We start from the raw sequence: 26,200 nt of genomic DNA, 5'->3' as shown, positions 1-26,200 counted from the left end.
GACCTGAGAAGAATATATCAAAACTGACATTAGAAACATTGGTGGAATATGTTTAATTATCAAAGTTTGAGAAATTTGTCAGAATTATTATCATTATCATGATTTCAAATCAGATGGGACAAGCTTGGCTGCGACAAGAGCTACTGAAGAAACATATCCAGCTGTCATGTTTTGGGAGAAGTGAACCTGTAGCAGGTTAGGCCCGGTGGCAAACAGGGAGGTAGGGACTACAAACTCCCAAACTTGCCAATAGGTGGTGCTGGTAAACTTGTCTGAATCATACAGCTTAAAGAAAGAGTCCAGGGGATGGAGGTTAAAGGTAAGAAATGATACACTGTTTGTTTCATTGATCGGCCAACTGGTTGAAACTCTCAGTCTTGCACTGTGAAATTGGCTACTTGGTAGATTTATTGCTGTCACAGTGACGTTGCCCTTGATTGGTAAAAGCATATCAACGCCGTAGAATGTGGTTTCGTTTAGCGTGACTGAAGGCAGTTTGTTTGAAGGTATCTTGAATGTAAACTGACACGTTGCTTCAGGAGGAAGTTCAACCTTTCCTTGAGATTTCTGGATGTTGATGGGTTCATTGAAGGTGATGACTGGGAACCAGTCGTCCTTGAGTGTGATACAAGTAGCTTCTCCAGTGGTTGGTGTGATCCAGTCCTCTTCAAAAACTAACTTGACCGCCTGTGACATCCGAGAATAGCTATGCAAGAGAATGACGGTTTCGTTAATCAATGGACTGGACATTGCCAACGGCGACACCGTTCGTTCCGCTCCATCATATTGGCTGGTTGTTCTCAAGAAGGAGAAGTCTGACATGAATTTATACCAAAACTCGTAGACGTCGACAATACGTGTGGCTTTTCCTTCAAGTGTAAAAAGTGAATAGTTGAGACTATAACGTCCTGGCCATTCTTCATTTGCTAAAAGAAACACCACTGCTCTGTCAATGTATTCCCTGAGACCTAGTTGGGTAAATCTGTGGGCATTGGCTTGGTATATAGTTGAAAAGTCCACTATAGGCGATGGAGCAAATTTATCACGCCCAATGACGGCGCCGCGACCATATTCACTGATAACAAGGGGGATAATCTTGCCGGTCTTCTGAGAAGCATAATTTTCAACCAGGTCGACAAATGCTACCAGGCGTGCTTCATTTATTCCAGTAAAATTGTGAGATTTCCCCGAAACCACGAGATAGTTGTACGCATGAAAAGAAAATACATCAATGTAGCCTAAAGTGTCGTCCATGAAATTTGCCACATTGTGCCAGTACAAAAAGTCGTTTAAATCTGAATGTCCTGTTTGTCCGGTCAGTGTAGGACCAGCAACTTTGATGTTTAATCTGGCATGGAGTTTCTCCGCAACTAATTTGTGAAAAATGTTAATAGTCGTGAAATTCAGGATATGCCATTTACCATCCGGTTCATTTATGGGCTCAAAGTAGGCTGGAACCATCTGTCCTTTGGTGTAGTCATACACTCCTTGCACCATCAACATCATGAACTCTGCAGCAGCATCGACATTGTTTGGGAAATGACCATCGTGTTCAGACATGTCCAGCCAACTCGGGTAAAACAGAGCTGTCAACAGCATAAGAGTAAAACTGTTAAACAAATACATTATTTTGGCAAAAATGAATTGAAATGACTGGTGTAGGAATAAATTAAATACCATGTTCAAGGTCATGGTCATCTTAGTCTTTTTTGTAAAGCAGGTTGGCTTTTATGTTGTTTATCTGGACACACATTAAACGTATGATATCAGTTTTGTGTTATATATAAGTAGGGGGCACAGGTAGCTCAGTCGTTTGAGTCGCCGCGATTCGCTATGCGGAGTTTCGTCCCTTTGGTACGACAGAAACCTATGATTGTGGGTTCGAATCCCGGTTCGCCCCGATTATGTTTCCAGGTTTGCCAGGACGATATCCGTGCTCGTTGGTTTCATCGAAGTGGTAAAAGTCTGAGACCTGCATCACTTCGGGCTTTCCTCCCATAGTAAGCTGATACGCCGCGATATAGCTGGAATACTGCTAAAAGCAGAGTTAAACCCAGCTCACTCACTTCATGCAAGGTGGCTTCATAAGGCTATATAAAGGGTTTGTAAAATTGATTGTTTTTGTCCGCTCGTAATATGAATTGTATTTAACTCTTGTAGAGCTGACACGATTAGTGAGTTTCTGCATTATTATTTTATACAGATGGGTTGATACATGAATGAATGAGACTTGATGTGATATCTGTGACATCCCAGATAGGGTCACATTTCCTGACATTAATGCACCACAACCGATGTTCAGTCATTGTTCCTGAATTCTGTGAGAAAATGAATAAAAAATATTTCGGACAGAAATATGATTTTGAACAAGTGATTTATCTTTAAGGTCAATGAATCATACTTTCAACTTCAACAAAAACATTTTACTACATTGGAGCACCGTTGCTTTTAGAAGCACGCTTTTGACAGCCTTTGGTTAGGAACACAAAGTGGATAGGGAGACACCAGAAATCAAACGCTCCAGGGTGTGAGTATGTTATATGATAGATAGTGTTATCGATGAGAAAGACCAAGCAAAATCTACTTGGTATATGCACCTGAGGTCGCCTAGAAGGAGCGACGTAGGATGAGCTCCAAACAATAATCAAATCTACTTCCTCAAGTAACCCAAAAGCTCCCTTAAAATGTAGGTAAGGTTAAGAGACGTTTTCTGCCAGCAGTTGCTAAAGTTTGAGTGAGTTAAATTACCTCACTAACTAATTAATTAAGCATGCAGTAATAAAGAAACGTTATTGTCCTCGCGTATCTCCTCATCTCGTCTAAGGAGTAGTACATGTTTGGTGCTTAACGCGACACGCAGCGAAATCCCAGGTCCTCGACGGCGACCTGTAACCAAACAAACTAGTGGCTGATATTGTGAGCACCGATCTACGCCGTCGAGATAGAGTGACATGCCATCAACATAGCTTGACAATCTGATCCTTACACAGATTGCTGGGGACCAATTCTAACCCAGAATCTCCGTGGGGCAGAAAGTAGTACTAATGCATCTTACACTTATCTTGTCCTAGTCTTCAATATCTGCGATACGTATACACTTTCGGCGAACGTTTTTTTATTTACAGTGCAATTTTTCTTTAACATTGTATTTTCATATATAGTACCTATTGTTTACAGACCACTGTCATGTAGCGACGTTACATAACAAACAAACAGTAAACAAAATGTCTAGTATCAGGCAAGTTCTAGTTCTAGATATTTCGGTTTAATGGACGTTGGTTCACTACGTGGCTTCTGCATACCAAGTGACGATGAACCAACCATGGGAATCAATAAACAATCAATATGCTGGCCCAAATATGGTATCCACGATTACCCAAGTGATGTCTGCTACCAAATTACCATCGAAACAGAATAAGACGGTGGTGATGTAAACATCATATTGATTTGTTTTGGCCTTATCCACTTATGTTGAGTTCCGCCATGGCTACATTGCTATGATATCGAACAATCTTACCTTCCGCCATCATGATCATGTCGTTCTCATAACCACTGTTGATGTTCTCAATGTACTTGGAGAACAGTTCCTGCTGTTTGGTGACGTTCTTCAGATAGTTGGGGTCTGGGTAGCCACTACGGTTTGGGTCCTCAGGCCACTACAACCAATATGCTTATTATATTAGTAAAAGTGTATTCCACTTTCGTGCCATTTTGTGAATATTTATCCATGCATATTAGCACGGACATTTACTGTCAGCCTGAATAGCTGCCATAATATGGCGTCAAGAAGTGATATATTCGCTGTTATTGTCAATGGTGAAGAATACACCATCAAAGTTTTGAAATTAGATACGAACAGTTCAAAATTCAACATATTCTCATTTTAGATATTTAATTTCATTTCAGTAAGGCAATATTTGACCTGTTATTTTCCCTACGCCATTCTTGTCTGTTCACTAGACAGATATGGCAACACGTGCATGAAGAACTTACAATATCTTTTTCGTAACAGGTTGTGGAGAAATTCTAAGACTTAAATGAATTTTTTTTTTTTTTCTAATATTGATGAATCTGAGTTTAATCTAAACAGCAGAGTTTCTCCACGTATGTCGAATGTTTGTATTAATTGAATATATACCATTACGTTATCACCATAAATGGCTTTTCAATTTGATGTTGTCAACTATTTCATTGAACAATACTAGTGACAGTTTTCATTTGTAAGTAATATTTGGCATTATTCAGAAGTAGATCGCACATCTAGGAAGAGACGACCGTTATAATCTCTGTCACCCCAGCGTCCACTATCAGTCCGAAGGCTCCGACATTTTGGAATGAGGAATGCTTGATCCAGGTTATTGTGCTTGTTCCATCTATTACTATCATAGTGAGCGCTTCCTCCCTGTGCCAGCCATTGAGGGTGGATGGTGACAATAGTGTCAGTGTATACACCGCCTACTGTCAGACTCAAAGTGAAAAAAACCTGTGTCCATTTCATTTTCTGAAACATATATTCCATTCAATGAAATTATTTATTTACAATTCAGCTACCTGGTTTCATTTTATTTTCGAAACATATTTACTATTAACAATAAAACGGGCTCTTAACATAGATATATGTGGTATAATATCATTCAAGTCAGCATGATGCATACAGTAAAATATATGTGCATATCAAGTACGTGACACTGTGGTTGTAAGTGTTTCCACAGATCTGTTGATTGAGATGAGCTGAGATGTTAATCATTTGACGTTGGACACTGGTCCCTTACAGCATACACAAAATACATTGATTATATCCATTTATACCACGTGTAGTTGGCGCCATTGGAACATTTTGGTATTTTTTAATTAAAAAGAGATGTCGATTCTTTGTTATATTATACAATACCTTACCTCTACAATAATAATGTATTCAAAATGATGTGAGAGAGACTTGATCGGGGCTTCGGACAGGCAGGTTGGATGACTAACGCTTCGAAGATGCTCCATGGCCATTGCGGTCCGATTATCATTGTGCAGCCTTTTTTTTGTATAACGAATAAAAGTGTTTTGGACCCAAAGTTGGACTGCGGAGTTTGAAAGACAGACATCTCAAGCCATTTAAATCAGGATACATACCGATATATATATTTAAATTACTTCACTCAGGACAAATACAAAACCTGTATAAACTCCCTCTTTAACCCAACCCCATATCCCGCCACAGTACCTACGATGTAATATTGTATTTCCTGTCTGTAAAACCAGTAGTCCATGTATGGACATACATCATTCACTCTGGCATGAATGTAACATACACAAGGCATACTCACAAGACGATCCAAGTTCGAATGGTCTGCACAGTACGAGCTGGATTCCATGTGGTTAGATGTGGTTAGATTTCATGGAAGTTACTGGTGACCCTGACACTGCCGTTCTATAAATGTTTGCATATGATAAGAACATACGTTGGTATGTAGGTCAGGTGACAGGATAGCCTTGAGATAAATGCATGTCGCCCTTTCACTCGAGACGTTATGCAAAAGATAAGTATATCACACTAATACATTAACATTGTAACACAAAGTGTTGATTTATAATAATTTCCCTGTCACATGGAAGTGACAGATATTGCAAAATACCTAAGCGGACCACAAACAACCATTACTGTAATTCTCAGATGTGTTATTTCCTCGATGATCCAAACGCTTTCTAAGGAAGAACTTGGTTGATTGCATGTCTATTGTGTATTATCAGCTCAAGGCGAGAAAGACCAGTGTCCATTTCAATACAACTTAAATGTAATGACTTACGGTACTTGATGAAGGCGCCTTATTATTATGTTTGACAGCTCGGTGACTTGTTTGATAGCGTGTCTATTATGTATTATCAGCTCAAGGCGAGAAAGACCAGTGTCCATTTCAATACAACTTAAATGTAATGACTTACGGTACTTGATGAAGGCGCCTTATTATTATGTTTGACAGCACGGTGACTTGTTTGATAGCGTGTCTATTATGTATTATCAGCTCAATGCGAAAAAGACCATCCACCATTTCATGACGCAGCCTGTAAATAATCGAATATGAACAATCAAGTCATTGATATTATGAGCAACGATCCCGCTGCAATGGTACGTTTACAAGCCATCGGCCAAGTCCCAGAGCTTGATCACCCGATCCATCAAGTTGCCTCCGACCATCAGCATAGGTTGCGAGGGACCTTTCATCAGACTCAATCTGAACCAGTGTGGAACCAATGGACCAGTGTGCATTTCATTGTCTCTGGAATTTAATGTATCTTCATGAAGAGTTGAAGTGATGTGTCTTTATAGTTAAACTTATTGGATCTTGACATTCAAAAATGTACATGATAAAGAATGGCGCTGTTGTGTAAGTGTGGTGATAACAAAGAAATTGTACATCCACAAAATGCACGGTTCCTTGTCCATGTCTAGAAAAACTTATCACTGCATTATTTTTAGGGTTCACGTCATTTAGGGTTGTCACGATGTTAGCTGACCCGTGCTCTTCAGAGACGGAACCTATTCAGTCTACTAAACTAAATGTTCTCATCGCCGATTCATATACATTCACATGCCGTAGATGTATTGCAACAATATCTATCTGTATTGGCATCAATTTGCATGTTGCAACAAACAAGTGATTATAAGATGTAATATAATTACAAAAAAAGTTTATACTATTCAAATTCAAAATACCTTCACACACAATGTTTGCAGGATAAAATAAATCATTATGATTCTAATATATATATATATATTAAGTATTCAACACTTAAACCACTCGAGGATCTCATCAGTGCATTTAAAGTATCATTTTCTACTGTTCTATGTAAACTCAGAACTCAAGTCCAAGCAGTGTCGTATCTTCCACTCTACATCAGTTCCGAATCAGTTGTCACAATATTCCTGGTGATTTCCGTCACATATTGGAGACCCGTTTAGGAGGCTTTGAAACTGAAACACTGATTACATTTCCCCCGATGTATATTGCATTGAACGAAACGTAAAACTGAAGAGCTTATAACTTTCTTACGGAGGTTGTAGCAAAATTGCATTAAATTCTTGTACTGCATTTGGCATGTATTTTCCCGAAACCGAGAGTAACATCATTATAATCGGAAGTCCTTTGTAAGTTAGGGGAATAGGACTTTCTGTTTGAAAGTTGTATTGGGCATACAGTTATATAAACCGGATGTGCATGATTTTTAATTGGAAGTGCCTACAACTTTGTTATCAAGCTATCTAGAAGCAAAGGGAATATGTTCAAAAGGTTCACTGCATTGGACATGTGCTTTCCCGAACCGAAAGTGATTTTACTGATCCGGAAGGGTTTAAATCTTTGTTTTTAAGTAATCTGAAAGCAGGGGAATTTTTGTAAGAAAGTGTTACTGCATTGGGCATGTGTTTTTCCGAACAGGAAGAGACGTGACTGAACCGGAAGTGCTTCTAACTTTGTTTGTAACGTACATGTAACTACAAGGCATTCATATGTTTCTGTTTCTGTACTTCATTAGGAACTGATGAAGGGAATGCTTTTCACTTTAGTAATATTGTAGCTCTCTAGCCAGACGCACATGTCAAGAGGGCCCAAATTATACAGTGGACAGTTTGAGCCTGCTTGACCTTGTTATGCTATTTTTGAACCTTCAACGCAAGGTTAGAATGGTGAAATGTTGCCGAGTATTCAACCAACAGCCCTTCCTGTTGTTGCACAAACCATTTATCTTTGAAGCCATATTTTGTTTCCATTGCACCTATATGCATCAACTTCGCCAATGTTCCCCAAAAGTATGCAGATAATTCGAATTAAAATATGCTTTTCCAATTTTGCACCTACCCCGGCTTATGTTTCCCATGAAGTTCAAGGTCGAAGCATACATTCTGCACATCGAATTTCATCATGTGGAAATAGCCTGAATAAATGGCAAAATATGAACTCTTCAGTATGGCCGCCATGGCGTCCATGTTAATAATTGCATTGAAATTCTGTTAGCACTTTGTGGAAACAACATTGCTGGTATCATTTAGGCACAGTTTCAGCTTCATAGACTTTCAGAGATGTTGAAATGTCGCAGCGGGTTTACGTGAAGATTAAAGATCGTATCTTCAATCAAAATGTGGCCAAAATATTTTTCATACCATATACTTCCTTCATGTCCAATTTCATAAAGATACATGCAGAAATGTTTAACTGTTTTATAATCGAATCGGATTTTGTCTACGCTTTTGAGAGATGCCCTAGCTGGGATAGATAGTTTACTTGACTTTCCGCCAGTTGAGGTGACGGAACGTGAAAAATAATGTATTGTATAATGTTATTCCACATACATATATATCATTTCTGATGGTTATTTGTTATTATAGTTGTTTCACAATCTAACCGAATGTTACATGCACGTCATACATACTGACGACCTTTTCCATACTGAATCAAGTACTGAAAAGTGTTTATTTTATACGTTTGCGTCATAACACCTGCACCATACCATGTTTGCTCACACGGTAATTGTGAATTGGCTATATTTGATAACTGTTCATCGTAATTTTTATTTCTGTCCGACACAGAACCAAATGATTGTCATGCGTTGCTTATATACTGGGCGGTTTAATTTCGGGGTCGGTTATCAACTTCACGTATCTTTCAAAGATGCGACTTTCTGTAAACATCGTTTGTTGTCCAACTACAGGGCGGGTCCTGTATGTAAGAATGGATCAGACCAGAAAGAATATTTAATCCGGTAAGACAAACATTATTCTGTGTATGTGCGTTCGTGCGTGCGTGCGTGCGTGCGTGCGTGCGTGCGTGCTTGCGTCAGTGTGTAATGACATGAGACGAATATTACCACACTGACATGAGACACGTTGGTGGAATTTGTTTATTGATTAAAATTTGTCAGAATTAATCATTATCTTGACTTCATATCCGATGGAAGAAGCTTGGCTGCGACAAGAGCTACTGAAGAAACATATCCAGCTGTCATGTTTTGGGAGAAGTGAACCTGTAGCAGGTTAGGCCCGGTGGCAAACAGGGAGGTAGGGACTACAAACTCCCAAACTTGCCAATAGGTGGTGCTGACAAACTTGTCGGAATCATACAGCTTAAAGAAAGAGTCCAGGGGATGGAGGTTAAATGTAAGATGTGATACACTGTTTGTTTCATTGATCGGCCAACTGGTTGATACTCTCAGTCTTGCACTGTGAAATTGGCTACTTGGTAGATTTATTGTTGTTACAGTGACGTTGCCCTTGATTGGTATAAGCGTATCAGCGCCGTAGAATGTGGTTTCATTGAGAGTGACTGAAGGCAGTTTGTTTGAAGGGATCTTGAATGTAAACTGACACGTTGCTTCAGGAGGAAGTTCAACCACTCCTTGAGTTTTCTGGATGTCGATGGGTTCATTGAAGGTGATGACTGGGAACCAGTCGTCCTTGAGTGTGATACAAGTAGCTTCTCCAGTGGTTGGTGTGATCCAGTCCTCTTCAAAAACTAACTTGACCGCCTGTGACATCCGAGAATAGCTATGCAAGAGAATGACGGTTTCGTTAATCAATGGACTGGACATTGCCAACGGCGACACCGTTCGCTCCGCTCCATCATATTGGCTGGTTGTTCTCAAGAAGGAGAAGTCTGACGTGAATTTGTACCAAAACTCGAAGACGTCGACAATACGTGTGGCTTTCCCTTCAAGTGAAAAAAGTGAAAAGTTGAGACTATAACGTCCTGGCCATTCTTCATTTGCTACAAGAAACACCACTGCTCTGTCAATGTATTCCCTGAGACCTAGTTGGGTAAATCTGTGGGCATTGGTTTGGTATATTGTTGAAAAGTCCACTATAGGCGATGGAGCAAATTTATCACGTCCAATGACGGTGTCGCGACCATATTCACTGATAACAAGGGGGATAATCTTTCCGGTCTTCTGAGAAGCATAGTTTTCAACCAGGTCTATAAATGCCACCAGACGTGCTTCATTTATTCCAGTAAAATTGTGAGATTTCCCCGAAACAACGAGATAGTTGTACGCATGAAAAGAAAATACGTCAATATAGCCTAAAGTGTCGTCCATGAAATTTGCCACATTGTGCCAATACAAAAAGTCGTTTTCATCTGAATGATAACTTTGTCCGGTCAGTGTAGGACCAGCCACTTTGATGTTAAATCTGGCATGAAGTTTCTCCGCAACTAATTTGTGAAAGATGTTAATAGTCGTGTAATTCAGGATATCCCATTTACGATCCGGTTCGTTTATGGGCTCAAAGTAGGGTGGCATCATCTGTCCTTTGGTGTAGTCATACACTCCTTGGACCATCAACATCATGAACTCTGCAGCAGCATCGACATTGTTTGGGAAATGACCATCGTGTTCAGACATGTCCAGCCAACTCGGGTAAAACAGAGCTGTCAACAGCATAAAAGTAAAACAGTTACACAAATGAATGTGTTGGCATAAATGAATTGAAATGAAACATGAAAACATATGAATTATTAAAATTTAAATTTAAAATTCATAATAATGTTATAAAGAATGATATATTCATGGTCATGGTCATCTTAATCTCTTTTTAAAAGCAGGTTGGCTTTCATTTTGTTTATCAAGAAACACATTAAACGTATGATATCATTTGTGTGTCATATATAAGCACTTAATAGAAAGTGGCTTCGTTAGGCTGTAAGAAGGGTTTGTAAAATTGCTTGTTTTTGTCCAACATTTATCCAATATCCTTACTTAAATAACTTGATAATTAATATTGAATTATAACTTTGTGTTTATTTATTTTCGTATTGTTTAGCGCCCCAGACAATCCGGTGTTTGACATCATGAGCAGCGACCTGTGCAATTTGGATAAGATGACATGCATCAAGCACGTCAGCGAGCCCGACCACCTGATCCTGTTAGTTGCCCTTTACGACAACTTGGTTCCTGAAGAGCAGTTTTAACCTGGATCTTCAAGGAGGAATTGTGAATAGTGAATAGGACAGTATGGGCTAATGCTAACTAGGCTGAACCGTAGACAACTGTGTCAATAGAACCGTTCGTAATATGATTTTTCTTTGACTCTTGTAAAGCTGACAAGATGTGATATCTGTGACATTCCAGGTTCGGTGACATTTCCTGACATTAATGCACCAGAACCAATGTTCAATTTTCATTTTCTGATTTGCTTTAGAGAAAATGGATAAAATTGCTTCGGACAGAAAAAAAACTTTTCAGCGAGTGATTTGTCTTTTGTAGAAGAAAAAATACATGTTATTATAGATATTGCTTCAGCATAGAAAGTTTACAACTCATATTTAGTTTTGTTATATGTGAACAAACAGTTTTATTCTGGTTATAATATGAATACAATTACTGATAATATTAATTCAAATTATTGGCCCCTGAGTTATCTTCTCTAAAAACACCATATAGTTTTCATTTTAGTTTTTGTGTGAAGCATACCACCGCCATTTGTTTGAAGGTCAATGGATAATAATTTCGAGTGAGTGAGTGAGTTGGTTTTAACGCCGCTTTTAACAGTAGTCCAGTCATATCGCGGCGTGTCAGCTTAATGTGGGAGGAAAGCCCCAAGTGATGCAGGCCTCAGACGCTATGGTGCTGACAAACCTAGAAACATAATCGGGGCGAACCGGGATTCGAGCCCGCAATCCTAGGTTTCTGTAATAATTTCGAACTGTAACATAAACATGTTACTATTTTGGAGTAACGTTGCTTCTAAAATCAACTTTAAGTCACATTTTCGACCGCCTTTGGTGTGGAACACTCAGTGGATAGGGAGACACGAGACATCTGTCTTAAAGACTGAAATGCTCAGACTGAAAGACTGAAAAAAGGATTTGTTTTATATGATGGATAGTTTTATCGATGTGATAGACCAAACCAAATCTACTTGGTGTAAGCAATTGAAGTCGCCCACTAGGAGCTCGTCACGCCGAAGACCCGGGTTTCGAATCCCGACATGGGTACAATGTGTGAAGCCTATTTCTGGTGTCCCACGCCGTGATATTGCTGGAATATTGCCAAAAGCGGCGTAAAACCATACTCACTCACTCACTCTTCGATATTTGCGATACGTATACACTAATGATTTTTATTTACATTGCATTCTGTCTTTAACATTGTATTTCTACACATGGTACCGATTGTTTCCAGACCACTGTCATGTAGCGACGTTAAGCAACAAACAAATAGTAAAGAAAATCTCCACCATCAGGCAAATTCTAGTTCGCAGTAAGATATTTCGGTTTAATAGACGTTGGTTCACTACTGGGCTTCTGCATGCCAGGTGACGATGAACCAACAGTGGGTTCATGTCGCATCAATGGAAACAAATGGGAAGCAATAGACAATCGTGAATATGTTGGCCCAAATATTGAATCCAGCATTACCCAAGTGATGTCTGCTACCAAATTTCCAGCGAACAAACAGAATAAAACGGTGGTGATGTAAACACGTTTTTTTGGCCTTATCCACTTATGGGTTCCGCTATGGCTACAATGCCATCATATCGAGCAATCTTACCTTCCGCCATCAAGATCATGTCGTTCTCATAACCACTGTTGATGTTCTGAACGTACGCGGAGAACAGTTCCTTCTGTTTGGTGACGTTCTTCAGATAGTTGGGGTCTGGGTAGCCACTACGGTTTGGGTCCTCTGGCCACTATATCAATATATTTATTGGATTAGTGGAATTGCATTCCACTTAGTGCCGTTTTGTAAACATTTATCAATGCATATTTGCACGGACATTTACCGTCATTATGAATAGCTGCCAGAATATGGCGTCAAGAAGTGACAAGTGTTATTGTCATTGGTAAGGAATACTCCATCAAAGTTTTGAAATTAATTACGAACAGTTTTAAATTCAATATTTTCTCATTTTAGATATTTCTTTTCATTTCTGTTGTAACCTGTTAGGCAATATTTGACCTGTTATTTTCCCTGCGCCATTCTTGTCAGTTCACTAGACAGATACAGTAACACGTGCATGAAGAACTTAATATATCGTTTTCGTAACAGGCTTTGAGAGATTCTAAGACATACATGTATTTTATTTCTAATATTGATGAATCTGAGTTTTATCTAAATAGCAGTGTCTCCACGTATGTCGAATGTTTGTTTTAATTGAATATATTACCATTACGTTATCACCATAAATGGCTTTCAAATTTGATGATGTCAAATATTTCCTAGTGACAGTTTTCATTTGCATGTAATATTTGGCATTGTTCATAAGTAGATCTCACATCTTGGAAAAGACGTTCGTAAGAATCTGCGTCACCCCAGCGTCCACTATCAGTCCGAATGCTCCGACATTTTGGAATGAGGAATGCTGAATCCAGGTTATTGTGCTTGTTCCATCTATTACTATCATAGTGAGCGCTTCCTCCCTGTGCCAGCCATTGAGGGTTGATGGTGACAATAGTGTCAGTGTATACACCGCCTACTGTCAGACTCAAAGTGAAAAATACCTGTGTCCATTTCATTTTCTGAAACATATATTCCATTCAATGAAATTATTTATTTACAATTCAGCTACCTGGTTTCATTTTATTTTCAAAACATATTTAACATAGATATATGTGGTATAATATCATTCAAGTCAGCATGATGCATACAGTAAAATATATGTGCATATCAAGTACGTGACACTGTGGTTGTAAGTGTTTCCACTGATTTTTTGATTGAGATGAACTGAGATGTTAATCTTTTGACGTTGAACACTGGTCCCTTACAGCATACACAAAATACATTGATTATATCCATTTATACCACGTGTAGTTGGCGCCATTGGAACATTTTGGTATTTTTTAATTAAAAAGAGATGTCGATTCTTTGTTATATTATACAATACCTTACCTCTACAATAATAATGTATTCAAAATGATGTGAGAGAAACATGATCGGGGCTTCGGACAGGCAGGTTGGATGACTAACGCTTCGAAGATGCTCCATGGCCATTGCGGTCCGATTATCATTGCGTAGCTGTATTTTTTGTATAACGAATAAAAGTGTTTTGGACCCAAAGTTGGACTGCGGTGTTTGAAAGACAGACATCTCAAGCCATTTAAATCAGGATTCATAACCTGCCCAGCCGCAGCATTCTACTTTTTAACTATTACTATTAACAATAAAACGGGCTCTTAAAATTGAACGCTTAGACCACTAGGCTACCCCACCGCCTCGACTCACTGTCAGATCGCCACGCTTCATATTACCTTATATATATAGCCAGCTTGCGGTATCCCGCCCAAATTTAAAAATTTCAAAAAATCAATATAAGCAACACTTAAAAGGCCCTCTTGGGTTGCACACACCACTTTCACCCTTCTCGGAATACACTAAATGGTCCGGCCAGGCCCGTGTGCGAAATACGCTGCAGTCGGAAAGCGCACGTTAAATCTTCTATATCAGTCAGTCGGTATGCCGCCCCTCATTCACAAAGCCATGCTTCAGAGGCCGACTCGCCGTTGTCAACCCTTAATGAGATGCAACTGACTCTTACGTGACTCACTGCTACTGACCCTGGTAATGAACCTATTTGTGTTGACAGCAAAACGGGTCTTACACATGTGTGTAAATTTAACTTACTTATCTCATAATATTCTACACATAAGCTACCTTTCAAAACCCTTATCCCGCCCAAGCTTGTATTTCCTTCCAGTAAAGCCAATACCCCTTGACATGCAACATTCAGTATTACATGGATATTACATACACACGGCATACTCACGAGACAGCCCAGGTTTGACAATTAACAGAACACTGCGAGTGAGTTTATATACTTACAGTTCATGGAAATTTTCGATGACGCTATCATTCTTTAAATTTTTGTACATGATAAGAACATGCATAGGTATGTAGGTGTGGAAAGAGGTAAGTGCATGTCACCCTGACACTCAAATAATGAAGAATGAATATGAATATTACACTTCTACGTTAACATTGTGACGCCAATTCTTGATTTATAAAAACTCCTCAGTTACATTTTGATTATTTCATCATCAGAAAACATTTTATTAGAGTCTTTATACTTAGAATTCATGGAAATTATCCGTGGCCTTGACACTTCTATTTCATAAAGAATGTCTCTGTTATGTTGATGAACGGAAATAGCATTGAGGTATATCTAAGTAATTGAGTCCTACCGACCTTAAAACAATTGTAGACCAGTGAAGATCCGGGGTAGAATAGTTCTTCAGCAATCCATGATTGCCGTAAAAGGCGACTATGCACGTCGTAAAAGGCGACTAACGGGATCGGGTGGTCAGGCTCGCTGACTTGGTTGATGCATGTCATCCATCCCAATTGCGTGGGATTATTTACAGACCGCCGACTTGTAACTGGAATATTGCTGAGTGCGGCGTAAAACAACAAACGAAACCTTAAACAATTGTACATGTACGTCCAAAATGCTGAACGTGTAAATCCACGTTGTAGCTAATATGATGTATTATTGTAACGCCCAGACAGGTAGGTATTTTAAGAAATCAAAGACCTTGTAGAATTTGTAAAAACGGTTGTATTGAAGATGAATGTAACTTTTTATGTGTTCGTCCAGTGTACAATGATTTAAGAGCATTATATCTAAAAAACTATTTCCACCACAATCCACATGTTAACAATTTCTGTAAATTAATGTGACTGTACAGAAACTATTATACATTTGTGTATGTTCATTTGTCATAAGAACGTGACCCGTGAAGATCCGGGGTAGAATAGGTCTTCAGGAACGTTAACCCATGCTTGCCGTAAAAGGCGACTATGCTTGTCGTAAGAGGCGACTAACGGGATCGGGTGGTCATGCTCGCTGGCTTGGTTGATGCATGTCATCGTATCCCACTTGCGTGGATCGATGCGCATGATGTCAATCACTGGATTGTCTGGTCTAGACGCGATTATTTACAGACCGCCGTCATATAGCTGAAATATTGGCAAGTGCAGCGTTAAACAACCAACCAACCAAACAAATCATAAGAACGTAAATGATTTTGTAACACACCCCAGACAATGTAATTCTATAGTACGCGTACGTGTTGGTACCCTGTCTGGCGCTCCGCATTGGATGGATTATACCAAGGACTGTCCGGCTCGCAGTCAATATACTGTGTCGGAGTGGGGTATATGCAGTTTGGTATCGCAGAGGCACAACTATTAAACCAAAAAACCATGCACGCACGCACGCACGAACGCCCGCCCGCCCGCAAAAATATAGAATGACTGGCATAGGAAAGAATGAAAGACCATGGTCAAGGACATTGTCATCTTTTTAAAAAAAAATACGTTTTACTGTCAGGAGTCACAGCAAAACATGTATCATGCTATTTTACCCATAGGGTCAGTTCATATAAATCGTACGTAAAAAGTGCAAATATAAATTCAATTTTTCTGAAGGGGAACTGGGCGGTCGGGTAGAATGGTGATTAAAGCGTTCGCTCGTCACGGCGAAGATTATGCAATTAGAATACCACATGCATGAACCTAGTCAGCGAGCCTGACCACCCATTCCCGTTAGTTGCCTCTTTCGACAACTTTGAGTATTTATTTAATCGATGCGATAGACAAACAGATTTATTTGGTTATTTGCAACTGAGGTCACTACTAGGAACTACTTTTGATGAACTCAATACATTGAGGCAATAAACTATTGTTAAACAGTTCCCCCAAAATGTAGGCAATGGTTTCCTGATGCATTGGTGTTTCTGTGGAGAAACAAGACCGTGAATCATTTTCGCAAAATTAGGTGGATCACTTGTATGATACGGGAAAACAACGTCACCTCGGAATATTCTAGCCATTACTAACTCTATATATTGCTAACTCCAGTTTGAAGCCCGCCTCCTGGTTACTTGAGGTTAGCTGCTTACAGGGAGGTGTCAAATCCGTCACTATGTTATATACAGGTTTGAAGCCCGTCACCTGGTTGTATTTGTAGGTTCCAAACCAGTCACCTAGTTCTGGTAGTTAGTAAACCCGTCGGTTGTTTACATTTAGGTTTCAACCCGGTCATTTTGTTACTTGTAGGTTTAAATCCATCACCTGGCTACTTGTAGGTTTAAATCCATCATCTGGTTACTTGTAGGTTTAAATCCATCACCTGGCTACTTGTAGGTTTAAATCCATCATCTGGCTACTTGTAGGTTTGAACCCATCATCTGGCTACTTGTAGGTTTAAATCCATCACCTGGCTACTTGTAGGTTTAAATCCATCATTTGGCTACTTGTCAGTTTAAATCGATCATCTGGCTACTTGTAGGTTTAAATCCATCATCTGGCTGCTTATAGGTTCAAACCCATGATCGGAATATTCTAGCTATTACTAACTCTATACATTGCTAACTCTGATTACCTGGAGAATGAAGTGATATAAAAACGGCATTATCCTATAGTATGTATTGCTAACTTCTCATAAAAGAGGTTTGGTTTGGTGTTTAACTCCGCCTCGGCAATATCCTAGCTCTTCGACGACGGCCTGTAAATAATCGAATTTTGACCAAACCAACCAGTGATTGATATTTGAGCAAGGCCGAGTCACGGTGATACGCAATCAACAGCGCTTGACAACCCGATCCTTACGACTCACATAGGCTGTTGGGGAACATTTCTAACCCGGAATTTCATCGAGACAGAAAGTGTGTTCATGCATCGTTAACTGTTTATATGGAGGTGTCAAACCCGTCACGGTTACATGTAGGTTTGAAGCCCGTCTCCTGGTTACTTGAGGTTTACTGTTTACAGGGAGGTGTCAAATCCGTCACTATGTTACATACAGGTTTGAAGCCCGTCACCCGGTTATATGAGGTTAGCTGTTTACAGGGAGGTGTCAAATCCGTCACTATGTTATATACAGGTTTGAAGCCCGTCACCTGGTTATATGGGGTTAGCTGTTTACAGGGAGGTGTCAAATCTGTCACTATGTTATATACAGGTTTGAAGCCCGTCACCTGGTTATATGGGGTTAGCTGTTTACAGGGAGGTGTCAAATCTGTCACTATGTTATATACAGGTTTGAAGCCCGTCACCTGGTTATATGAGGTTAGCTGTTTACAGGGAGGTGTCAAATCCGTCACTATGTTATATACATAGGTTGCTCTTAGGTTTTAAAACCATCGCCTGGTTACTTGTAGGTTTAAACCATTATCTAATTCCTCGTAGGTTTTAAACCCATCACCTGGCTACTTGTGGGTTTAAAACAATCATCTGGTTACTCGTATGTCTTAAACCCATCACATGGTTTCTTGTAGGTTTAAACCCATCATTTGTGTACTTATAGGTTTAAACACACCATATGATTACTTGTAGGTTTAAATCCATCATTTGGTTACTAAACTATCATCTTGTTACTTGTAGTTTAAACCCACCACTTGAGTACAGGTAGGTTTTAAGCCGGACACTTGTGTAAGTCGGTAGAGTATCAAACCATGTAGGGCTGGAACGGGGAAAGGGTTGAATCATCGAGGACAGCTTCTCCTGCTGATAGGGTCGTGACAACTCGACCTCCGAAAATGTGACAACTAAATCAATCATGAATCATCCAAATCATGGTGGCGTTTATCTATAACAAGAAGGCCGTGCATAGGATAGGGTGATTAGGATGACACAAAAAGATACAGAGATGCAAGTATCAAATCGATTTAACTGAAGTTTATGTTGGGAGTAATGTTTAATTTCCAATTAAATCTACACCAGATGCAGGATTTACGTTGTATTGTGTGGAATGAGACACTAACATTCATTGATATAATTACAGACAACGTGAGGAGCCCATATCCTGTTCCCTCTGCCTGACGAAGCGGCGAAAACAATCCTCTTTTCATCCGATTCCAAGCAGGATCGACTTGCTGTGGCTTGGTGAATATGTTGAACGACACAAGTAGACATTTTACGACTGCTTCATCTTGTTAACAACTTATCGATGTGCATTGGATGATAAAACCGATCAGTTGTGATAAAGGCAATCCCAGAATGATGATCATTCATTTTTTAAAACCTGTTGTATTAACGCCGCTTTGAACAGTTTTCCAGTTATATTTCAGCATGTCAGCCTGATGTGGGAAGAAAGCCCAAAGGGATACAGTGACTGTCAGAGGAAACCAAGAAAGGGTCACCAAAAGCTATGTGTATGTGTGTGTGTGTGTGTGTGTGTGTGTGTGTGTGTGTGTGTGTGTGTGTGTGTGTGTGTGTGTGTGTGTGTGTGTGTGTGTGTGTGTGTGTGTGTGTTAGTTAGTTAGTAAATAATTATGCACATATTGGGGAGAATCTTGAAAGAAAGTACAAGGACAAGGTGGGGGTCATCCAAAAGCATAGGGGCAATGGAAAACCAAATTGTCAGTAACCTTCCAGGCGGTGGACATAAATTACCAGAAAAATTCTTGGGGTCATCCAAGAGCATAAGGGGAGCGTAATTGTTTCAGTACAATAGTCCATCAACGACCTCAGACCCTCAGATCCCTCCTACCCCTGTAACACATCCCTCAGATGGCATCCCATACCACTTTGCTACACTGACTGTCCAAAGGTCATGTTCGGGTTGCAAACCAATCATTAGGGTATGCTGACATGGCTAAGGGAGGCAACTCTGCACACCGAGTTGAAGTGACGACTTGGCCACCAGTGTCTACTTTCATCAGACCTCATAGAATGATTATTAGGTACCCTGCATGAAAGATGTTCCAGCCACTGGTGACGAGATGTACAAAGGAGCTGAACACACTGAGGACGGTCTGGTGCTCATACTGAATTAGGTCTAGACGCTGTCGTTAACGCCATGCATGATATTGAGCCATTGGTCCTGTCTAATTAGTGTGATATTGTATTTCTAGACAGGAAATGGGCATAAAGCCTTCATACTTGTAAAGTGTTGTTAAAATGACCCGATCCACACCAGCTTGTGTTAAGCATACTACATACGGAGATCACAACTCAATGATTCACAAACATTAACCTCTATCATATAGAGGTAAGATAAGATGATAATGTGACTGTTAACCTTCCAACCCCTCACAAACAGCTTCGTCTATATACTTCCTAAGGAGCTGAGATTGAATGCACACCGATCCATTGATCGGGGTAATAATGCGGTGGTTTGAGCCAGCTTCCAGGTGAGGATTTGGCGCATTATAACTATTCACGTAACTTGCATAATTAAAGACATCTTGAGACATGGCCATGACTGGAGAGATGGTATACTGTATTAGGTTAGGGTACCATGATATGTCTGATAGATAAATATTATTGGCAGGAAATTCTCTGTGAAGGAGCTTTCCTCTTTATAAACAGAAAGCCCAAAGTGATACAGTGACTGTCAGAGGAAACCAAGAAACGGTCACCAAAAGCTAGGTGTGTGTGTGTGTGTGTGTGTGTGTGTGTGTGTGTGTGTGTGTGTGTGTGTGTGTGTGTGTGTGTTAGTAAATAATTATGCACATATTGGGGAGAATCTTGAAAGAAAGTACAAGGACAAGGTTGGGGTCATCCAAGAGCATAGGGGGAATGGAAAACCAAATTGTCAGTAACTTTCCAGGCGGTGGAAATAAAGTACCAGAAAAATTTACCGCTGCACCATATATATATATATATATAGTAAAAATTCTTTATGAAGCACATATACCCCACAATATATTAGAAATGAGAGCTAACTATGTACAGTACAAAAATGTAATAACAACGATTACCATGGATTAGCCTTCCAATAGAACGTAAAGCTTCAAGAAATAGTGCACATTCACTATAGAAAAGGTTTAACGACAATATAAAGAATAACCAAACATGTATTTATAATAGACAGTTGCATAAAGCGGAAATAAAGTTCATAAATGACTTACATGATGAAATAGAAAAGTATATGCCGAATGCAGCTTTTAAGAAAAAAGCAATGAAGTTGATTCTGATGCTTTGCCTTTCTATGGGCTAAAAACGGGATTATGGAATACTAAAATCTAATCACTGACGGTCATAACCTGAAATACATATTTTACCTTATAACATTTCTCAGTTTCATATCAGTTTAGAAGGATCAAAACATTACAATATCCTGTTAGATTCTTCGTTCGAAAAAAGAACATATCAATTCACATGGAGCGAGAATCCTAATTAAGTCTATTCGGAGAGCGGAAAAAATACATGAAACACTATTTAGATGTACAGATAGTACAGACCTACGCTGGCTTCAGTACTGAAAATTTATACAATATTGCTCGTAAAGATACATCTTATAAAAAAAGATACATTGATACTCCGCTATACTCCTCAATATATAATAATAACAAAATTGAAATTAAGAATGAGCTTCACGTTATTATTGACATGTCGCACTTATCGTCCATGTATTATGAATCAAAGAATTTATTACCAATTACTGCTTAACTGTCACCAGTTTTCTGCTTGCTTAACATCAGGTCATTCTGTCATCAGTTTCTCATCAAAGTGACACCAGTTACTGCTTCACTGTCACCAGTTTCCTGCTTGCTTAACATCAGATCTGTCTGTGTCTAGGTTCCTGTTTGCCAAACATCAGCTCATTCTGCCAGCAGTTTCTCATTGAAGTGCCATCAATTACTGCTTCACTGACATCAGCTCATTTTGCAATCAATTTTTCAGTTTTCTCGCCTTTGTTCTTTCTTTCCAAATCTGATATTTTTGACAGATGATGGTAAAATATGAACGTCCCGGTCGGGTCACAACTGAATCACTCTGTAAATTGATCCATGCATATCAGACCTGACAGTGCTGTGGCATGAAGCCCCCTTGCTCTAGGAGGGGATCAAAGCGTCCACCGAAACCCCGAAGTAGTGCATTCTCCTCCCCAGCCGCTATTAATTGAGTGTATGCGGTTATTATGCCATAGATGGAGTGTCTGAGCACGATAACGAAGAGTGATGTGACACTACTTCATTAATCTTTATGACTAACTTGCTGCTATAATGTCATCAACTAAAGATATATCTTGCAGCATCATTGAAAGTTGCTTTCATCCCAATACAACGGCTAGTGACCTTGCAAGGAGATTGGAAACACACACCTCTGTTGTTATTTTATTGCTCGTTGCAGTCTTTTTAAGGCAGCCTTGATGGATATACTATATATTTCAGCTAGAGGTCACAAGAATCAGCCTACTTCTTCATGTATAACCATAAGGATTTCCTCGGATTTCTTGGGACGAGGAGAAGTTTATTTATCTTTTCGATATGACGACATATGTAATGTCGAGAAATATTTAGCAATACGTATAGATTTAATTATGTTTTGATGATAGATTTCACATGTTTTCCCATATCAGATGACCAATTTTGAGGGAGTTAAACCACATTCTTGGCAAGACTGTCTTGGAAAGGTAGGTGCATTGTGAATATGCCCGTAATAGTGCTAATACTTAATGCAATAATCTAATTATAATTTGCTTTACTTCATATTTGTAACTCGGTATCACGATATTCCGAGGCTTTATAGTCTAGAAAAGAACGTATGGTCCCTGGTTGTGAAAAATTATAGGAGGTTGATGAATGGGAGCCCCGATAGTAAGATGGCTTTGTGGAAGGGATTCCTGGCGATCGCTTTGTGAAATCCTGGGACACGCCAAGACACCAACGCGTCTACTCCATATGTCGGGGTACAGTGGTCATTTGGTCCATGGCATCTCATTTCTGTCTGAAGAATTTCATTGTGAAGTCACTTTTATGCAATGCTGTGATTCCAGATTCGACCCTATCACGTTCTGTAGCAGGTCAAAACCGTAACCATGCTGTATTCTCAAAATCGTCCACAACCTCATTTTGGTGCTTAGTCTGTCAGTATCATCATTAAGGTCCGTTAAAAGAACATCACAATTACTCTCGGAACAAGAGGGGCGGTAAGTATTCCATTGATTAAGGTGTTTATTGCTCTCGCCTTGGTTGGATTATTCGCATGGGTACAATGTGTGAAGTCTATGTTTGGTGTCCCTGGCCGTGATATTGTTGACTCCTGGTGTTGAAACTGCATCATGTAATGGGTAAGACAGTGAGGGAGTTGTGATATGATCAAAGTTTTGTGGATAAATATCATTTATCACTTGAGCTACTTTCAATGCTATTAAAATCAAATATTTACCAAAGACTCATAATTATCCATACATTTGAAAATACGAGTCAAAATCACTGCTTATAAAAGAAGAACGTATTTTTTATAATGATTAAAATGATGTATATTGGCACTACCGTACTTGTAAAATATTATTTGTACAAACCCTTTATACTTTATAAGGACCACCTCCGCAAGGAGAGTAGACGGTCCGGAGTTAGATCCCCGGCAGCGTCATACCAAAAGACGTTAAAATATGGTACTTATGTTACCCTGCCTGGCGCTCGGCATTAAGGGACTAAATCAAGTACTGGTCGGCTCGGAGTCAGTATACTGTGTCTGGCTTGAGTTTTCATGTTAAACTGCGGCATGATATCTCAGTGGGCTAGCACTATAAAATCGGCATTAGTCCGTTATATCGTTGTTATATCTCTACACGCCTGCTGCAAGCTTCCTTCCGGAGATGCAAAGCGAGTTACAACCTTCATAACATCTTAAACATTGACGTCAGTTGCATGGTATTTCATGTGGTGCGCTCAGGCCATCTAAAACACAAATTCTTTGATGCTTCTCAGTATGAATTGAGTTCTAATGGAAAATTACAAATTACGTCACTGAGTGTCTACGTGATACACAGGCTGTTAATGTCACTTTTCTTGACATGAACACTTCATTACATCGACTTTGATCTGTGGCAATGGTGGTTTCTAAATTTCAATTTTAGGATAATTGAACCTGACGGAGATGATATTTTTCTTTCACATGACCCATTCCGTTTTCCCCTGTTCTAATAAAAGCTGTGCAGCCCTTGCGTCATTGCCACAGTCAATGACGTCATCATTACGCTTGATTTGCTCCGATGAAAGTACAGTTGAAAGTAGTCGGGCCACGCACTTCCGGAAGGGCAGGGGGTTTCCTGAAGTTAAATTTCTTTTCGCTTACCTTGTTCATGTTTCTTATGAATAACAAGAACACCCACCATATACTAATTTTCATCACCGGGGTATATATGTGCAAAAATAGTGCTATCTGCACGTAGTCAACAGGTTAAAATGTGAAAAGAAATGTAGAAAGACACTTATGAACAGTTTCTGCACAATTTGCATATTCAAATATTTTATGCACAGAAAGTGAGGACTAAATTCTGGTTTCGGAGGAGAGGAAGTTTGCAGAGCATGGTAAAAACAAAACTATCCATCTTACTATCTACATGTAATTCCCATTAATTAACGACCTTTAAAGGAGATTTACAGTAAACTATAAATATGAGATTCAATATTTTATTGAACCATATTTAAACAAATATCTTGAAGGAAAAAATCTAAACACACTATTTGTGAAACCTCCCGTTGAAACCTACTTGTATTCCGGAAACTACCGGGAGTTAATGAACAGGATTGTCATCACGTGTCGTGACGTCATAGTGGAGAGTTGACTTGCAGACGATGTTAAACGCTATCTGAACTTTTCTAAATAAAATGGATGTTTATCAATAAAAAATCATTCGTGAGACACTTGTTCTTGTGTAAAATGTGCGGGGTGTAGATTGACCTCAGCATTGTCTAAACATTGTTAATTGTGTTGTCAATTAGTTTAGGTCTATCTAAGCTATATTTGCTGTCCATACAAATGAATGTTATGTGTTAAAATTGTATTGTCTAGTGATGATTTGTTTAGTTAATACTGCCGTGTAAACAGTTATAATAACATGTTCTTAAAATAACATTGATCAACAGGGTGTTATAAGTGGCAGGCATTTAGCTTACTGCGTATGCATGCACAGTGACTCTACTCGTCCATCACAATAACATGGACTACTGAATATTAGATAGAGATGCAAACGAAGAATTAAATATATTTATTTAATAACAAATAAATGAACTGAAACTGACAATATCACACTGAAATACCTGTCACATTATAATTTCTCCCAACAATGTTCACAAAATTCACACTTATCTGACCTAAATCAGTTGTCAAACAGTAACTTATCCAAGATTTAGTCAGTGGTCGGTGGTGGATCTAGATGCGTTATTCAGGGGTTTAAACCACCCCTACCCCACTCTTTCGAAATCCACAACCAGTGAAAACTTCCCTCCCAACTGAGTGTTCGTTTGAGAAAAACTGGATCCGCCTCTGATTATGAATAATCGATATTAAACATATATCCAATAAAAGTGACACACAATTTTTATTTTCACATTGACATTTATTTTAAAATCATTCCCGAGGAAAAAACATGTCCTTGATATTATTTATTTTTAATTTTTCATGACTAAGATATCCTCGTTTATATAATCTATCCTGTGTTCATATAACAGTGGTGTATATAATGCACGTGGTGGTAAGTATTTTCTTGCTTTATGTTCTCTTCTAAAATAAGGACTCAATTAATTTCAGGGCTTATAGATACAGTGCATACAGAAGATTCTCGACTTTAAGTCTGGTTATTAAAGATGTCCCAAAAATGTGACTGCCAACCCCCGTTTGGTACGCGGGATTCAGGGTTCTATTAAGATGGTTTTCGGTACTCAGCGATCTGGTACGCAGGACTCATATAAAATCGTATTTGGTATGCAGATTCAACATTTATAAAAAGTTAATGTTGTGCGCAAACGTTTCCTTTGTGTGTTTACTTTTTTCGATAGTGTTCAGTAATTGTACTTTCAATTGCACCCTTTTCTGAATGCTTTGGAGATTTGTTTTGAGTAGTATTCTGGTTTCAGGCAAATGAAACTCAAAGATTAGATGGTATTCGGGATTCAGAGGAGGAGGGTGTTGGCACCCTAAGAAATGTAGAAACGCTCACCCTGCATGTTTTGTGAATGAAATAAGAGATACCTTTCCTGCAGAATCAGACAAGGATTTCAAGACCATGCACTGAATATGTGAATTTATGTACACCAAAATTGTGCCAAATATATAACATTAGCATGTAATCTGATTAATGTTGGTAGTCCTTTGTAATTGTTGCTCGAGGGTAGTCAGTCATGAATTATATGTTACAGTGAACAGTAAATATATTTTCGTTACCAAGTTCGTTTGGTTTGTGTGGTCTCATAGACAACTGCCTCAAATTGCACGAAACACAAAACGGCATGTCCAGTCGGTTTCTATTTTTCTTCTCGCTGACATGGCT

At 39.1% G+C, this 26,200-nt stretch overlaps 2 protein-coding genes across 2 annotated transcripts; both read right to left on the bottom strand.

Moving 5' to 3' along the window:
• Positions 1–77: 77 nt before the first annotated feature.
• LOC139474616 (beta-porphyranase A-like) lies at positions 78–5,363 on the bottom strand. The gene is made up of 4 exons (XM_071257699.1): positions 5,316–5,363; positions 4,259–4,501; positions 3,518–3,656; positions 78–1,586 (listed from the first exon to the last, which is right to left on the bottom strand). The coding sequence occupies exons 1-4, from the start codon at positions 5,361–5,363 to the stop codon at positions 97–99; spliced, it is 1,920 nt and encodes a 639-aa protein (XP_071113800.1). The 3' UTR covers positions 78–96.
• Positions 5,364–8,880: 3,517 nt separating this feature from the next.
• Positions 8,881–13,505, bottom strand: LOC139474733 (beta-porphyranase A-like). Its single transcript, XM_071257847.1, has 3 exons — positions 13,254–13,505; positions 12,529–12,667; positions 8,881–10,406 (listed from the first exon to the last, which is right to left on the bottom strand). The coding sequence occupies exons 1-3, from the start codon at positions 13,503–13,505 to the stop codon at positions 8,914–8,916; spliced, it is 1,884 nt and encodes a 627-aa protein (XP_071113948.1). The 3' UTR covers positions 8,881–8,913.
• Positions 13,506–26,200: the final 12,695 nt, after the last annotated feature.

Source organism: Haliotis cracherodii, unplaced genomic scaffold (genome assembly GCF_022045235.1).
Source record: "Haliotis cracherodii isolate W230 unplaced genomic scaffold, xgHalCrac1.p SCAF_3, whole genome shotgun sequence".
Classification (NCBI taxonomy): domain Eukaryota; kingdom Metazoa; phylum Mollusca; class Gastropoda; order Lepetellida; family Haliotidae; genus Haliotis; species Haliotis cracherodii.
This window is presented reverse-complemented; position numbering and strand designations above follow the sequence as displayed.

Coding starts and splice junctions, on each gene's coding strand:
- LOC139474616 (XM_071257699.1), bottom strand. CDS start 5,363: ATGGAATCCAGCTCGTACTGTGCAGACCATTCGAACTTGGATCGTCTT. Junction 4,502..5,315: donor ATTCGAACTTGGATCGTCTT/GTGAGTATGCCT, acceptor TATATGTTTCAG/AAAATGAAATGGACACAGGT. Junction 3,657..4,258: donor ACGGTCGTCTCTTCCTAGAT/GTGCGATCTACT, acceptor TATTGGTTGTAG/TGGCCTGAGGACCCAAACCG.
- LOC139474733 (XM_071257847.1), bottom strand. CDS start 13,505: ATGTTTCAGAAAATGAAATGGACACAGGTATTTTTCACTTTGAGTCTG. Junction 12,668..13,253: donor ACGAACGTCTTTTCCAAGAT/GTGAGATCTACT, acceptor ATATTGATATAG/TGGCCAGAGGACCCAAACCG. Junction 10,407..12,528: donor CATGATCTTGATGGCGGAAG/GTAAGATTGCTC, acceptor TGCTGTTGACAG/CTCTGTTTTACCCGAGTTGG.